Source organism: Triticum aestivum, chromosome 5B, assembly GCF_018294505.1.
Source record: "Triticum aestivum cultivar Chinese Spring chromosome 5B, IWGSC CS RefSeq v2.1, whole genome shotgun sequence".
In the NCBI taxonomy this organism is placed as follows: domain Eukaryota; kingdom Viridiplantae; phylum Streptophyta; class Magnoliopsida; order Poales; family Poaceae; genus Triticum; species Triticum aestivum.
In genome coordinates this window covers 660,195,124-660,212,847 of record NC_057807.1, presented here as the reverse complement: position 1 = coordinate 660,212,847, position 17,724 = coordinate 660,195,124, and the positions used below count along the sequence as shown (strand labels likewise).

At 48.2% G+C, this 17,724-nt stretch overlaps 1 protein-coding gene across 1 annotated transcript; it reads left to right on the top strand.

Annotated features, from left to right (window-relative positions):
- Positions 1 to 13,960: 13,960 nt before the first annotated feature.
- Positions 13,961 to 14,863, top strand: LOC123117488 (zinc finger protein ZAT11). Its single transcript, XM_044538232.1, has one exon. It carries the CDS (start codon positions 14,155 to 14,157, stop codon positions 14,554 to 14,556), a length of 402 nt encoding a protein of 133 aa, XP_044394167.1. The 5' UTR covers positions 13,961 to 14,154; the 3' UTR covers positions 14,557 to 14,863.
- The last annotated feature ends 2,861 nt before the right edge of the window (positions 14,864 to 17,724 follow it).

Genomic DNA, 17,724 nt, shown 5'->3' with positions numbered 1-17,724 from the left:
GAGGATTGCTCTTCACTCGGTAGGATTTTGATAAACTTAGGCGAGCACATGGCTGCAGCTAAGCCCCCGAGTGAGAGGATTGCTCTTCACTCGGTAGGATTTTGATAACTTAGGCGAGCACGAGGCTGCAGCTAAGCCTTCGAGTGAGAGGGTTGCTCTTCATTCGGTAGGATTTTTATAACTTAGGCGAGTGCTTGGACTGCAGCTAAGCCCCCGAGTGAGAGGGTTGCTCTTCACTCGGTAGGATTTTTATAACTTAGGCGAGTGCTTGGACTGCAGCTAAGCCCCCGAGTGAGAGGGTTGCTCTTCACTCGGTAGGATTTTTATAACTTAGGCGAGCACGAGGCTGCAGCTAAGCCTCCAAGTGGAAGGCTGGCTTACCACTCGGTAGGATTTTTATAACTTAGGCGAGTGCTTGGACTGCAGCTAAGCCTCCGAGTGAGAGGGTTGCTCTTCACTCGGTAGGATTTTTATAACTTAGGCGAGCACGAGGCTGCAGCTAAGCCTCCGAGTGGAAGGCTGGCTTACCACTCGGTAGGATTTTTATAACTTAGGTGAGCACGAGGCTGCAGCTAAGCCTTCGAGTGGAAGGCTGGCTTACCACTCGGTAGGATTTTTATAACTTAGGCGAGCACGAGGCTGCAGCTAAGCCTCCGAGTGGAAGGCTGGCTTACCACTCGGTAGGATTTTGATAACTTAGGCGAAACGGATTCGCAGCTAAGCCTCCGAGTGGGAGTCTGGCTCACCACTCAGTAGGATTTTTACAAACTTAGGCGAAACGGATTCGCAGCTAAGTCACCCACTGAGGGGAATTTCATTGGCCAAAAATAAAAAGTGACAGATATTATGGAGGAACTATGACACTATTATTTTGAGGTCCATGAACTACAAAAGTACTTTATTGCAACTCATCCGAATGATAAAACTTAAGTGTAGAATGGGCGGAGTAGCTCCGCGTTCCAAGCTCGGGGCTCGTCGAAATTATGCTCGACGTTGTAAAGACGGTACGCCCCATTGTGGAGGACCTTGGTGACTATGAAGGGGCCTTCCCAAGAAGGAGCAAGCTTGTGTGGTTTGTGCTGATCCACTCGGAGAACCAAATCTCCTTCCTGGAAGGCTCGACCTCTCACATTTCGGGCGTGGAAACGGCGCAGATCTTGTTGGTAGATGGTCGACCGGATCAGAGCCATCTCCCTTTCTTCCTCTAAAAGGTCGACTGCGTCCTGCCGCGCTTGTTCAGCTTCTGCTTCGTTGTAGATTTCGACTCGGGGAGCATTATGCAGAAGATCACTTGGTAAGACCGCTTCGGCTCCGTAGACCAAGAAGAATGGAGTTCTTCCGGTCGACCGATTAGGTGTGGTCCGCAGTCCCCAGAGTACAGAGGGAAGTTCATCGACCCAAGCTCCAGCCGCGTGTTTGAGATCACGCATCAGTCGAGGCTTCAATCCCTTAAGAATCAGTCCATTAGCTCGTTCTGCTTGTCCATTCGACTGCGGATGGGCGACTGAAGCGTAGTCGACCCGTGTGCCCTGGGAGTCGCAGAAAGCTCTGAATTCCTCTGAGTCAAAGTTCGACCCATTATCCGTAATGATGCTGTGCGGGACTCCATATCTGAATATTAGTTCCCTGATGAAGCTAACAGCAGTACCGGTGTCAAGGCTCTTGATTGGTTTAGCCTCGATCCACTTGGTGAACTTGTCGACTGCCACCAGTACATGCGTGAAACCGCTTCGTCCTGTTCTCAAAGGACCGACCATGTCCAGCCCCCAAACTGCAAAAGGCCAGACGAGTGGGATGGTCTTCAAAGCTGACGCAGGCTTGTGCGACATATTCGAGTAGAACTGACATCCCTCGCACTTATCCACTATCTCTTTTGCCATCTCATTCGCCTTGGGCCAGTAAAATCCGGCTCGGTATGCTTTGGCCACGATGGTCCGAGAGGACGCATGATGACCACAGGTCCCCGAGTGAATATCATTGAGGATGAGTCGACCTTCTTCTGGTGTTATGCACTTCTGACCGACTCCAGTCGCGCTTTCTCTGTATAATTGTCCTTTGATTACGGTAAAGGCCTTAGATCGACGGACGATCTGTCGAGCCTCTTCCTCATCCTCCGGAAGCTCTTTCCTCAAGATATATGCGACATACGGAATCGTCCAGTCGGGAATGACCACCAAAACCTCCATGATCAAGTCGACCACCGCTGGGATTTCAACTTCAGTCGGATCTGTGGCGCTCTTGGGCTGCGGAGTTTCTTCGGTGAAAGGATCTTCTTTGACTGACGGAGTGTGTATATGCTCCAAGAACACACCACTCGGAATGGCTTCTCTCTTGGAACCTATCTTTGCTAGATCATCAGCTGCTTGATTTTTCAGTCGGGGTATATGATGGAGCTCCAACCCCTCGAACTTCTTTTCCAGCTTCCTCACTGCACTGCAGTATCCAGTCATGGCTGGGCTTCTCACGTCCCACTCTTTCATCACCTGATTGACCACTAAATCCGAGTCGCCATAGACCATTAGGCGACGGACGCCGAGTGAAATGGCCATGCGCAACCCATATAGGAGGGCCTCATATTCTGCCTCATTGTTGGAGGAATCAAAGTGAATCTGGAGCACATATCTGAGCTTATCTCCTCTGGGGGAAACCAGGACAACCCCAGCACCGGAACCATTCAACATCTTAGAGCCATCAAAAAACATGGTCCAATGCTCCGAGTGAACTTCAGTCGGCTGCTGTTGTTCAATCCACTCGGCGAGGAAATCTGCTATCGCCTGGGACTTAATGGCTTTCTTTGCCTCAAACTTGATATCAAGGGGAAGAAGTTCAATCGCCCATTTGGCCACTCGACCAGTTGCATCTCTGTTGTGCAAAATCTCTGATAGTGGAGCGTCGCTGACGACTGTGATGGAATGGTCAGAGAAATAATGAGCAACCTTCTTTGTGGTCATGTATATTCCATACACAAGCTTCTGATAATGAGGATATCTCTGCTTGGATGGAGTCAAGACTTCAGACAAATAATACACTGGGCGCTGAACTTTGAGAGCTTTTCCTTCTTCTTCCCGCTCGACCGTTAGCACAGTACTGACGACTTGTCCTGTGGCTGCGATGTAGAGCAACAGAGGCTCTTTGCTGATTGGAGCAGCAAGCACCGGCTGGGTGGAGAGCAGAGCTTTTAGCTCGGCAAACGCTGCATCAGCTTCTGGAGTCCACTCGAACTTGTCAGCCTTCTTCATCAGTCGGTAAAGAGGCAGTGCCTTTTCACCGAGTCGTGAGATGAATCGACTTAATGCGGCCAAGCATCCAGTAAGCTTCTGGACATCGTGCACTCGCACAGGGCGTTTCATTTGGAGAATAGTGCCAATCTTCTCTGGGTTAGCGTCGATTCCCCGTTCGGAAACGAGAAAACCGAGTAACTTGCCACCAGGAACTCCAAATGTGCACTTTGATGGATTGAGCTTGATATCATACCTTCTGAGGTTGGCAAATGTTTCGGCGAGGTCAGCGAGCAGGTCGGAACCTTTTCGTGACTTGACAACAATATCATCCATATAAGCTTCCACATTCCGACTGATTTGAGTGAGTAGACACTTCTGAATCATTCGCATAAATGTGGCTCCGGCATTCTTGAGGCCGAATGGCATGGTGATATAGCAGAAGCACCCGAATGGAGTGATGAAAGCTGTTTTTACCTCATCGGGCCCGTACAGACGGATCTGGTGGTACCCGGAGTAAGCATCTAAAAAAGACAACTCTCGCATCCCGCGGTCGAGTCAACAATTTGATCTATGCGAGGGAGAGGAAAGTGATCTTTCGGGCAGGCCCGGTTGATGTGCTTGAAATCAATGCACATTCGGAGCGACTTGTCCTTCTTAGGAACCATGACGACATTAGCGAGCCACTCGGAGTGGTATATCTCTCGGATAAATCCTGCCGCCAACAGTCGAGCCACTTCTTCACCGATGGCCTTTCTCTTCTGGACGGCGGACCGCCGAAGATGCTCTTTGACTGGTTTTGCAGACGAGTCGACTCTTAGGCGATGCTCAGCCAGTCCCCTGGGAACACCTGGCATGTCAGCGGGCTTCCATGCAAAAATGTCCCAGTTCTCACGAGGAACTGGATGAGCGCTTCTTCCTATTTTGGGTCGAGTGTTGTGGAGATGCGGGTTGGAGCTGCTTCGGGGTCGGTCGGGTGAATGTGAACAGGCTTCGTCTCACCGGACGACTGGAATGCAGACTCTGTGGCGGGCTTCTTGGATCGCAGCAAGTCACTCGGATCTGCGTTTTGCTTGTATTCTTCGAACTCGACCGCTGTCACTTGGGAATCGGCAATCTTGGAGCCCTTCTGAAAGCACTCCTCTGCCTTTTTCCTATCACCGGTGACAGTGATCACACCTTTGGGACCGGGCATCTTCAATTTGAGGTACACGTAACATGGTCGAGCCATGAACCGTGCATAGGCTGGTCTCCCCAAAATGGCATGATATGCACTTTGAAAATCCACGACCTCAAACGTCAACTTTTCTTTGCGAAAATGCTTCGAATCACCAAACACTACGTCCAAAGCTATCTGGCCGAGTGACTCGGCCTTCTTCCCTGGTATAACTCCATGAAAGCTCATGTTACTAGTGCTCAGTCGGGACATCGGAATGCCCATACCTTTCAATGTGTCTGCATATAACAGATTCAGCCCACTTCCACCATCCATCAGCACCTTTGTCAGTCGAGTGCCTTCGACAACTGGATCGACCACCAAAGCTTGCCTCCCAGGGGTGGCAATATGAGTCGGGTGATCAGATTGGTCGAATGTGATGGGTGTTTGAGACCACTTCAGATAATTTGCCTTTGCTGGGGCAACCATGTTCACCTCTCGGTTAATCACTTTCAGTCGACTTCTGCTTTCCACATCTGCAAAGATCATCAGAGTGGAGTTGATATGCGGATATCCTCCCTCACTGTCCTCTTTGTCTTCGGCCTTGTCCGACTCCTTCTCCTTGTCCTTAGACTGTTTTCCCTGAAACTGCTGGATCAGGAGTCGACATTGGCGAGTGGTGTGCTTTGGGTAAATGATATTCCCCTCTTCGTCTTTCTTCGTGTGAATGTGACATGGCATATCCAACACGTCGTTCCCTTCTTTATCCTTTACCTTCTTGGGGTTCCAGGATCCTTTTGGTTTCCCCTTAAACTTTCCTTGACTCACGGCCAGAGCCTCTCCAGGAGCTGCCGGTTCAGCCTTCCGCTTCTGTTTCCGACTGGTGTTTCCCTTTTCCGACTGACTCGGCTTGTGCTTGCCGCTTCGGAGTCGGTCTTCTTCTTCGCCATTGGCGTACTTGGTAGCAATCTCCATCATCCGACTCAAGGTCATGTCACCGGTTCGACCAAATTTCAAACTCAGTTCTCTGTTCTTGACGCCGTCTTTGAAGGCGCAGACTGCCTGATGATCGGACACATTTTCTACAGTGTGGTGCAAAGTGATCCACCTCTGAATATACTCTCTGAGAGTCTCATTAGCTTTCTGCACGCAGACTTGCAACTCTGTCAATCCAGCTGGTCGCTTGCAAGTCCCTTCAAACGTTCTGACGAACACTCGGGACAGATCTTCCCAAGTGTAAATGCTGCTAGGAGGTAATTGAGTCAACCATGCCCTGGCAGAACCTTCCAACATGAGGGGCAAATGCTTCATGGCCACCTCGTCGTTCCCACCACCAATCTGAACTGCCACTCGGTATTCTTCAAGCCAAGTTTCAGGCTTAGACTCACCAGTGAACTTGCTGACTCCTGTTGCCAACCTGAAATTGGGGGGGATAACTGCGGCTCTGATAGCTCTGCTGAAACATTCAGGACCAGAAACATGCACTCGACTGCTTGTGGGTACATCTCTGTCGAGTGCGCCTCGATGGGCTCTGTTCCGGTCGACCAACCCTTGCACGATAATGGACCGCGCGTCGAAGCCTGGTTCTCTAGGGTCAACTGGAACCCTACGTCCTGTACTGTACTGACGCCTATCATCTGGCTGCCGAGGAGCGTAAGACCCACCCCTCGGAGGGGAATAGGGCACTCGACGCCTATCATCTCGGTCGAATCTGTCGCCATATTGATCTCGCCGATTCTCGCGCCCTTCGTGCCGCGGAGGCGATCTGGGGCTGTGAGCCGACTGAACCGTATTCACAGTGACGGATCGACTGTGAATTCTGTTGCGCGACTGAGACACGGCTGAATTCTGATCTCCTGCTGCCCGGAGCAGATCCCTGATCTGCAGCAAACCTCTGCCCAGCTTCCGACTGCGAAGGCTGGATGGACTCTGCTATACGGGCCGCAGCTGCTAAATTCTGAATTGGGGTTCGATATACCTGAGTCGGCGGGAAGAGTTGACGTCGACTGGTGTCGGGAACTCGTTGCCGTGCGCGCTCGTCGAGTGGTCGCTGAAGGTTCTCCAGTCGAGTGCGCTCGGCCAAATTGGCCAGACGCGCCTCCTCCAAGGCACGAGCCTCGGGGGTTTCTCCTGCGATGGGAATACGCAGGGGATCCTCGTTCCTGCGGCGAAGTCCCTCTCTTTGCAGAGAGTCGAGTGGCTCGGGCTGGTACTCTTCGTAGCCTCGTGCAGGGTCGCCGCCGTCACCTGCTCCACCACCACGGGCAAAGCCAGGAGGGCTGTGGGGCCCGTCGACCATCAAGATTTCCGCCGCTGGATCACTGCTTCCGCACTCGGATGCAGTCTCTACGGAGCCAGTCGACTGATCGAACAAGCCGTAGAGAGATTCGTTGGGCTCGATTGCCGCAACTTGGGTAGTGGCCGATTGGCGAGCCACCGCGTGACTCACCCATCGCTGAAGCCTCGACCGGCCTGAGCGCTTGCGCTGGCGGGAGACCGGGAGGGTGGACGATGGAGGAGCCGACCGATACTGGGTCGACGGTTGCCGCAGCAGAACGCCGCGGACACATGCGCGAAAATGCGTCGCACCGCGGACGGGGAGCGCATCTACGTCGAGTGGAGCCTCCTGGAGCCATGCGGAGTCGTCGGCGATGAAGGTGAGAGTGCCGAGACGGATCTCTTGACCCTCGACCAAAACTCCAGCAGACACCATGATGAAAGTACTCGGAAGAATCGCAACTTCTCCACAAAATCGCTAAAACACATGCCCCACGGTGGGCGCCAACTGTCGTGGTTCTAAGCCTGACAGTAGAGTGGGGGGTAGGTATGGAGAGGCAAGGTCCTAGCTATGGAGAGGTTGTAAGCACAAAGGATGTACGAGTTCAGGCCCTTCTCGGAAGAAGTAACAGCCCTACGTCTCGGAGCCCGGAGGCGGTCGAGTGGATTATGAGTGTATGAACTACAAGGTGCCGACCCCTTCTGCCTGTGGAGGGGGTGGCTTATATAGAGTGCGCCAGGACCCCAGCCAGCCCACGTAGGAGAGGGTTTAAGGTGAGTTAAGTCTGGGGCGTTACTGGTAACGCCCCACATAAAGGCCTTTACTATCATAAAGTCTACTTGATTACAGGCCGTTGCAGTGCAGAGTGCCTCTTGACCTCCTGGTGGTCGAGTGGGTCTTCGTGGTCGAGTCCTTCAGGCCAGTCGAGTGAATCCTCGTTGGTCGACTGGAAGGCGACCTCTTCTAAGGATGTCCTAGGGTAAGTTACTTGGATCAGGTCCATGACCCTACCCTAGGTACATAACCCCATCACCTATTGCGGGCCTGAATGCTGACCCATTGTTGGGTTTCTAGTCGTATTCAGGCCATGGTAGCCCTTTAGGTGGCACATTTTTTATTTTATTTATTTTATTTTGATTCTTCCTGCAGCTGTTTTTTTAGTCCCACCTCGCCAAGCGAGAGGCACTCGCAACTGTTTATAAGCCCTGAGTGCAGAGACGATGACGAAGAGGCTCAATGCTCCTGCACGTTGGTTAGCTTCAAGCCTTGAGGAATACGGTAGACTGCACAGAGCTATGTGCAGTGTAGTTGACACTATTCTGAAAGGCTTGAAGAAAATTAACAAGCATTGTGCCTCCTTTTTATTTTTAATGACTTATTACAACTGAGAAATAAAAAGAAAAAAATGAATACAGCTGAAAAGAAAAAAACTATATAGAAAACTACTCAGAAATGAATTGAAGCAAAAAATAGTTATGATTAACTATACTAAAAAAGGAGCATAGATGCTTATTTTTAATGACTTATTACAACTCAGAAATAAAAAGAAAAGAAAGTAGTTATGATTAACTTTACTAAAATATGAGCATAGATGCTTATTTTTAATGACTTATTACAACTCAGAAAGAAAAAGAAGAAAAAATAGTTATGATTAACTTTAATAAAAAATGAGCATAGATGCTTATTTTTAATGACTTATTACAACTAAGAAATAAAAAGAAAAAAATAAATATAGCTGAAAAGAAAAAAAACTATATAAAAAACTACTCATAAATGAATTGAACCAAAAAATAGTTGTGATTAACTGTACTAAAAAAGGAGCATAGATGCTTATTTTTAATGACTTATTACAACTCAAAAATAAAAAGAAAAAAAATAAATATAGCAGAAAAGAAAAAAAAACTATATAAAAAGATACTTATAAATGAATTGAAGCAAAAAATAGTTGTGATTAACTGTACTAAAAAAGGAGCATAGATGCTTATTTTTAATGACTTATTACAACTCAGAAATAAAAAGAAGAAAAAATAGTTGTGATTAACTTTACTAAAATATGAGCGTAGATGCTTATTTTTAATGACTTATTACAATTCAAAAATAAATAGAAGAAAAAATAGTTATGATTAACTTTACTAAAAAATAAGCATAGATGCTTATTTTTAATGACTTATTACAACTCAGAAATAAAAAGAAAAAAATAAATATAGCAGAAAAGAAAAAAAAAACTATATAAAAAGTTACTCAAAAATGAGCATAGATGCGCTTATAGAGGAAATTCAAATTAAATTCATAACAAATTTCAAGAGAAATTCGTATGAATTTAGCCTAAATTCCCTATATAAAGGCATCCATTTTCATTTTCAGAGGAGCTCAATAAGGCAGAGAGGGAGGGGTTTATAAACCGGTATGATTCCCCTCCGGTTGGCGAGGTGGGACTAAACTTTGGCCGCAACGAGGACCAACTCTTTAGTTCCGGTTGGTGGAATGGACCGGGACTAATGGTCGTCTTTTGGTCCCGGTTCAGGCCACCAACCGGGACCAATGGTGGTGGGCCAGGAGCGAGGGCCATTGGTCCCGGTTCGTCCCACCAACCGGGACCAATAGGTCCAGACGAACCGGGACCAATGGCCCACGTGGCCCGGCCAGCCCCTGGGGCTCACGAACCGGGTCCAATGCCCCCATTGGTCCCGGTTCTGGATTGAACCGGGACTAATGGGCTGGACCGGCCTGGACCATTGGCCCCTTTTCTACTAGTGTAAGTTTCAAGCGTAATCAGAATAAGAAAATGACACGTGAATAATATCTCTTACAATATATCTATGTTAGTCAGATCCACCAATTAATCAAAAATGAAATATGTTTCAGTTAATGATATCGATAGAAACATTTATTTGTGTGCTCAGTAGGAGAAGGATACGCAACATACATGTCCTCTGAAGCTAATATGAAATCATCTTGAGTAATAGGCAACCGGGTTAGGATCCTCTGCAGTACTGTACGGTGTTGTACAGTCACTGTCATGTGGGATCTGGCCCCACATGTCATCCACACTACAGCACCATACGATACTGTAGAGGATCTCAACCCTAGGCAATCACACCATAACCAGATTAATAAATTTTGAAGCAAGCTAACAAAATCTGTGAATAATTCAGACAAACGAAAACATCAGGAAGGAGTCGACTAGAGCACAGAGGGATCATGAGTTAATGTCGACTGTCGAGCAACTTGAAAGAATAAAAAGGCGTGCTAGCACGTCGAATGAGCAGTACGTTCAGAGAGAATAGCACACTCTTCCCCGCGGATCGTCGTACGTGTGCCAGGCCCTTACGTATAGCTCAGCCAGCCGACGCATGTCAATGACTGGCTCCAAGCGGGCTATGCAGGTCGGTCGTCTTAATTTCCAACACTACTACTTTGCAAGTTGGCCGGGGAGCGATGCGTCCTAGTATAATTAGAGTTGGAGTTGACGATAAATATGGTATTGATGGTATGTACGTATATCCATCCTAGAAATTTCTTACGAGTAGTAATAATGAAACCCTGCATGCGAGACAGCGTGGCACACGCGCTCGCGCGTTTCTGGAATGAATGGGCAGCTCTCTGGGAGTACGTACGAACGGAGCCATTCTATACTTGGAGGAGACGACTGACCAAGGACCAACCAAGTTAAGTAAGCCGAATCTGGTAAGCTTGGATCCACCGTTGGTTTGTCTAGATAGAGCCTGGTTCTTTTTTATAAGAGTGGTTCGCGACGCGCTTTTTGTTCTTCGTGAACAAGACTCTCTTGACTCTTGACCTGTGCGATGGACGCGTATTTTTTCTCAAACCAGCGCTCTTGATCCACACACACACTGACACACTCACACACAGGCGCCGGCCGGTTGGTGGACACTTTCTTTCTTTCTTAACTTTGGTGGACCCTTCTTGTGGGCTTCGTCCGTTTTTTAACTGATGATGACACCGTCACCGTGAGCTTAGTTAGCTTCCGTGCCGTTTCGCGGGCCACATGCGGTAAGGATGAAGCCAGCGCAGCGCACACGTCAATCTGCGCGTCCCAAAGGTCGCAGATCCATACAAAGGCAGGCATAGAGATAGCCGAGTCGCCCGCCGATCGCGACGTCGACCCCGACGTCTCCTACACGTGAGACCATCTGGGGCTGGTAGCGACCGGCCGAGCTACCCCCGAGCTACTCGATCGTCTGCCTGCGCCTCCCTCCGGTATATAAACGCTCAACCATGCACACACGCTCCACAACTCGACAACCTCGATCCGGTTTCTTCTCAAATCTGAATCCACTCGTGCCGAGCTAGCTAGCTCCTTCCCCACAGATTCCTCAGCTTCTTGCACTTTGACACTTCTACTCGTGTCCATGAAGCAGCAGAGAGCAGCAGCGGACCAGGCCGTGTCCCTCTCCCTCTCCCTCTCCCGCTCCCTCGGCGTCGTAGCCGGCCTCAACAAGAAGATGCGCCGCCCCGCCACAGCCGGTGGGGATCGGTTCGTGTGCAACTGTTCGGTGTAGGTAGTATCCGTCCGCGGATGCCGTCCATTGGGGTCACCACGCCTGGCAAGTGTTCGGCGAAATACTCATGCTAAATTGTCCATATCTCGACGATTACTTTATTCAACTCTAAAGCTATTTCAAACCCATCTCAACATAGAAGGGAGCCGCTAACTAGATTTTTGTTCATAGTAGGGGCATGCTGCACTTTACTTGACACCATGATCTTCCCCCAAAAAAACTTCAGATCCACTGTGCTAATGCCACGAAGAGAAGTATGTGACCCATTCCCCATTAGAACTGAAGAATCATGTGCAACCTGATAAGAAGTGAATAAAGAGATATCAGCGCGCGCGCACACACACACATGAACGTTAGCACCCGAATTAATGCACCAAGCAAATGATACTGAAAGAATAATAGGTAAATTTCCCTACCCATTAGTATTGCTAGCGGTCACCATCTTGACAGTCTTGGAGCTCGTTTTTCCTATGCCGTCTACACGTTCTGGGGTTCCTTGGAAAAGTGTCTGGGCTTTCCATATGCGTAGCACTTTAGCTTAGCCTTATTCATCTTCGTCTTCTTGAACGTAGTAGTCTTAATAGACCAGTTGAATAGTCCCACCGATAAAGTTGTCTGGCCTTAGTGCATCAACAAATCCAGTCATAGCTAACCCAGGAAATTGCGTACAATTAGGTTTTTGAATTGTTGAAAGATTAGGCGAATTCATGCTTAATTCTATAAAATAATTCATGACTAGTACAAAAAATAGTCTGCAACAATCTAGCATACTAAATGATTAGGACAACAGGCATAGCAGTATCGCACATGCAACAACAACTACAGCTACATGTATAATGTATAGATCAGGTTGGACGTAATATTCGTTAGATGGTGCGGGAGCGACATTTTTCATGACGATGTTGGCGACGATCTATTGCTGATGGCAGTGAAGACGCCAGTGAGTAGCACCACCTGACTTGGATGGAAGACGACCCGTGATGACGAACTTGAGCAGTTGCGTACAACGCTTCCCAAGCACCTAATTTGTCCTTCCCCAGTGCCGGATCGCAAGGGCGAACAGTTTCGGAGACCTACTCTCCCACACGCTGATGCACGTCGGGTTCAGGATAGAGTAGACTGCGGTGGAGGGGCAAGTTACGAGATGAGGCAAAAATCTTAGGTGTTTCCAATATACTTTTGGCTGCGGCCAATAGCAGTATGGAGTATATTGTAGGACCAGAGACGACATCATGTCGCGATGATGATCTCAAACCGATTTGGTTTCTAAGTCGTATATCTTCTAGACAAGAAATAATTAACTTGTCTGCCAAGACATCAAAAAATAAAACGACAAATGGAAGCGGCGTGACGCCCCGGCCGAGCCCGGCCAGGCAAGTGAGCACGCACGTGGTCTTCTGTTTCCCTCCTTCACAAGTCACCAACTGTGGTGTAGAAAATCCACTACAAAGAGGTCTCATAGCTCCTCATCTTTCGGGGTGGTACTAAACTTTAGAAGCATCACTTGCCATTTATTCATGTGCTTTGAGATTTCATAAATTATGTATGGGCTAGGCCTATTATTTCTAACATCTATGTCCATTTACTCTGTGTACCTATGTGTTGTTTGATTATTTCATCTACGACACTCGCTCCTGCTCCATAAAATTGCGACCGGACATGCCGATAGGAGTTTAGGAATAGGATGGAGCAGTTTAAAAGGTTGACCTATTTAGGAATCTCCGGATCTATGCTTATTTTCAACTCCCGAAGCATTTCGTCGCTTGCTACGCCCTTCCTCGTCTCTGGGTGCCTAGGTATCCACCGCAAGTCTTTCCTCTTTTGAACCTCGCCATTAGCGTTAAGGCTATGCCATCCTAAGGCGCTACTAAATGGAAGGGCGTAAGAGAGAGAGAGAGAGAGAGAGAGAGAGAGAGAGAGAGAGAGAGAGAGAGAGAGAGATCCGGAGAAGAAGAACAACCAGAGATCCTTCCAACTTTGTTCTTCCACCATACTCATTTATTTTCATCATCATCATTGTAAGAGGAATTCCAAGTTATAAGAGCAAGGTGTAAAACTCTATCAATACTCATCTGGAGATTAAGACTTGTTGAGTCATCATCTTATTGTGAATCTATGTCCGGTCGAACAAACCGGCGTATGAACCATGGCACTAGATGAGTGGAGAACACGATTGATGAACCAAGTTATGTAAACCAAATCTGGTAAGGTTGGACCCACCGTCTGTTTGTCTATGGTGTAATTTCATGACATATACTTTATACTTTATTAGTTAAATTCATGGCAAAACTTAGGCTCAAAATGAAAGAGGATTAATAAACCTGAACGGAGGGAGCACGAACCATGCCAACACGACCGATCAACCAAGTTAAGTAAGCCGAATCTGGTAAGGTTGGACCCACCGTCTGTTTGTCTAGAGTTTGTTCGCGAAGAGCTTTTTATTCTTGGGGAACGAGACTTTCTGTCCCGACTCTTGACTCTTGACTCTTGACATGTGAGCCGGTTGGTGAACCCTACTTCTGGGCTTCGTACCGTATATGACACCGTGAGCTGGTAGCTTCTTCCATGCCGTTTCGCGGGCCCTTCCGTCCGTCCGACAGCCGTATGGATGGATGAGGCCAGCTCACACGTACGTACACGTCAAACTGCGCGTCCTATACGGTCCCGGCTCCCACTACTAGTAGTACTAGTAGTAAGTGAGTACAAGCCAAGCAAAACGATATGGACAGCCGAGTCGCCGGCCGGTGGCAACGTCAACCCCGACGTGCGACCACCTGTCTGCTATCGACCTGCCCTCTCCAGACTCCAGTATATAAACACCAACCATGCACACACCCCACACCAACGGCATCACAACAGCTTCAGGTTTCTTTTGAGCCCATCCTGTGTGCCTAGCTAGCTCCTTGCCGTCCCAGTAGTCGATCGTTTCCCACAGATTCCTCGGCTCCACGCCACAGGGTCCCTGTTCTTCGACTCGCAATGACCAAGCACCAGAGAGCTGAAGCGGCCGACCAGCATGCCGTGTCCCTCGCCCTCTCGCTCTGCCTCGGTGCTGTCGCTGACCGCAGCAAGAAGATGCGCCGCGCCGGTGGGGATCAGTTCGTGTGCAAGACGTGCGGCCGCTCGTTCCCGTCGTTCCAGGCGCTGGGTGGCCACCGGACTAGCCACCTGCGCGGCCGCCACGGGCTCGCGCTCGCCCTCACCACCGGCGAGCAGTACTGCTCCGTCAAGCCCAAGAGTATTGCGGATCTGAAGCAGGCGCACCAGTGCCACATCTGCGGCCAAGGGTTTCAGACGGGGCAGGCGCTCGGCGGCCACATGCGCCGGCACCGCGAGGAGGGGACGCAGGCGCCGCCAGTTCTGCTCGAGCTGTTTGTCTAGACTGATCTCAGTAGTTCTAGACTTTAGTGCAGATGCAGAGTTTCCGGCATGCTTATGCGTGCACACTCGTAGTAGTTACTCCCCCCGTTCGGAATTACTTGTCTCGAAAATAGATGTATCTAGAATTAAAATACGTCTAAATACATCCACTTCTGCGACAAGTAATTCCGAACGGAGGGAGTAGGTGTTAACCATTGGTTGGTTCATTCCTTTATATGTGTACATATACAAGTGTGACTTCCTCAGAGATTATGTAAATGGATTCGTTCGTTTATGTTGTTTCAACTGAACTATTCTCTATTGATTCTTTTTTTTAACAAAGTACAAACACAAGCAATCATGGATACACGTACATACTCACCCTTATGATGCGCACATGCACACCATACCTCTATGAGCATCTCCGAGAGACTGAGGCGGCATTTCATTTTGAAATTCGAGGAAGTCACCGTATGTGTCGTGGTCGACGGGAACGTCTTCCGGATATCCTGTAAAAAAATAAGAATAAATCCGAGCAGTGGGACTTGAAACCCGATAGGCCGAGGATACCACCGTCCTCCTAACCATCCAACAACAAGATGGTTTGCATATTCTCAATTAATTCGATCATAAATTCACAATCCAGCCCGGTCTATGCCCCTAATTAACTGTAGTCCCGAAACAGGGTGCACTATGAATGAATAGTGTTGGAGTGGGTGTGGGATGATCTATTCATGTGGTGGTTAAACTTCAAGAGAAAGGGGCCACTTTTTTTATGGTAGATCTGTTCTTGTACTTTTGGTTGTCTTATACAATGCTTACATGATGTATTTACCTTTTCTATATCGTGTCAGACGTCGAGGTGGTGTGCTTGCTGAGCGGCCGTGGTCTCCAGGTACTGCGGTCTGGCGGTAGCTCGGGCTGATCTGACTGCTCAAGCCAGGCAGGTTGAGGGCGGCGTGGGCCACGGGCAACCGACTCCGTCGTGGCCGTCGGTTGGTGGAGTTAGAGGCGTGGCATTGGTGGTTTGGTCCTAGCGCTTTTTGTCCGCCAATTCGTCTTCCCGCCATATGTTGACCTCTTCGATCTGGCCGCTCACGAGTTCATGTCTTCCCGCCGGAGATCTCTACGGATAGGCGTATGTCGCTCCTGCATATCGAGATCGGAAATGCTCTGATCGTGCGATCATATTATTAGCCATCACGACCTTATTAGGGCGTGACACGAAGCTTCACTTTCTCATCGGTGGACATGTCTAAGTCGAAGATTCCCAATGCGTTGATAGACATGGAGAAAGTAATGGAGGCTACGATTGGAGGTCTTGAAGCTTTGGCGGAAGGATGTATGGGATGCGATGAAGACTGTATGCTAGGTGGTTGGTGACCTGTAACAACGGTGTCGGCAAGCGGGGGAGGAAGCACTGGAGGACTACATTTTTGGTGGTGCTCCTCGAGTACCGAGTCTCGATTATCAGGGTGAAAACCCAAGGTCTGATCGTTATTGGTTATATCTGGCAATGATCTTATTGAAGGCATTGGTTTTTAGGTGAACTCGGATTTTCTACAGGGTGAAAACCCAAGATCATAGATCGGAAACGACAACGCTTGTGCATTGTTCCTTCTTGAAAGCGTTGCTTTTGAAGAACTTCCTTTTTAATCTGGGTGTTGTCTTCGGTAATGGTTAGAATGTTGTTGCTGCTAGTGATTGATTATTGAGGCGGGGTCTTTTTTCTTTCTTCTGTTCTTTTTGTTTTTTTGAATGTGTGTACCCTTAATGCCTTTGGACATCTTGTTGGTATAGAGGCCGGCTTAATTGGTATCTTCGGGATATTAATATATCCCTTTTCTACAAAAATTATCAGGGTACATTAAGAATAGTCTAATAAGTTATATATTTATCAAAGAACACATTAGATGGTTCCTAGTGTCGACTTACAAAAAGTAATTTCCTAGTCATATGTGAAATAGGAAAACCACTATTTATTTTCGTTGGACATTTTTCTCATCCTCCGAAAGCCTTATGTTCCGCCGTACATTATTGACTGTGGACTAATATTCCCCAGTCGAATCTGCCACCAGCTAAGTATAAGGGGGCTTCCTCTTTCTACTCCATTGCAACAACCATTGTTGTGCTTCTTGTTGCCCTCTCGCTTTTGCTTGTTGACCTGCCGTGTGGAACTGACCCACCTTATGTCTTCTCCCTCTACAATCGACGATATTGACTCATCAACCTAGCACACAATCAATTCCATTGGACATCCATCCAAGCTCAGCCAGGGTAGTGGTTGACCACCATCCATACCACCAAATCTTTCGAACTAAAGTGTTTCTTAAGAGCATCTTCAGTCGAACCACAAAATCCAAACCCTAAAAAGCAAACCAAACACTTAATTCCCCCAAAAGACTATGTAATGAGAAGGTGGTTTCTAATCCATCGCCAAAAAACGAATCATGTAAACACTTGAATTCACTTCCACGGTTCCACCCACGTTATGCATCCATATGAACATTCCACTTGATCATCCATGTAAACTTTATAATTAACTTCATAGCCACGTTAACCGAAGCTCACAACTTCTTAATTTGAGCTACTCATTAAGCAACATAGATAACACAAATGATTAATTACCATAATCTGAGCTAGTCTAACATAGATCAAATAAAACATCTCCCAAAAGACTAAGAAAATATAACACTTGCTAAGTATAAACAGAGAAGCTTAGCTTAGCATAAGCTTCTCTGTCATAGCCCTATGCCTCGAGGTGAGAGATAGAGGATATGACGATGACGTCGTTGGACGGTGGCCCCTGCCTTTGGTAACACTTCGTTATCATTGCTGCCTTTTCCGCTACTGTTGCGGCCTCCTCCTCGTCGACGATAATGTCATCTTGCAGGTTGTTCTACGCGTTGTCGTGCACGCTCACGATAGAGGAGCTTGTGACGGTAGGCAACCTTGGACCCCCATGAATGTGCGAGGCTCCTTGGCAGCAAGTTGTTCCATGCTGTAGGAGGCATCAGATTCCTCCATCCTGCACCACTTCTCGGTGGTGCGTCATTGCATGGGGTAAGTCTCAATGGAGTTGAGTGGATGATGTTGTCCTCCATAGGCTTGTCGTCCTCCAGCTTGAGCTCTCGGTTGGAGTCCGAGCTGGTCGCCACCACCTCCATGATCGTGACCTCATGGAAGTTG

What these genes read in the sequence shown, in the direction of transcription:
- LOC123117488 (XM_044538232.1), top strand. Translation starts at nt 14,155, where the DNA reads ATGACCAAGCACCAGAGAGCTGAAGCGGCCGACCAGCATGCCGTGTCC.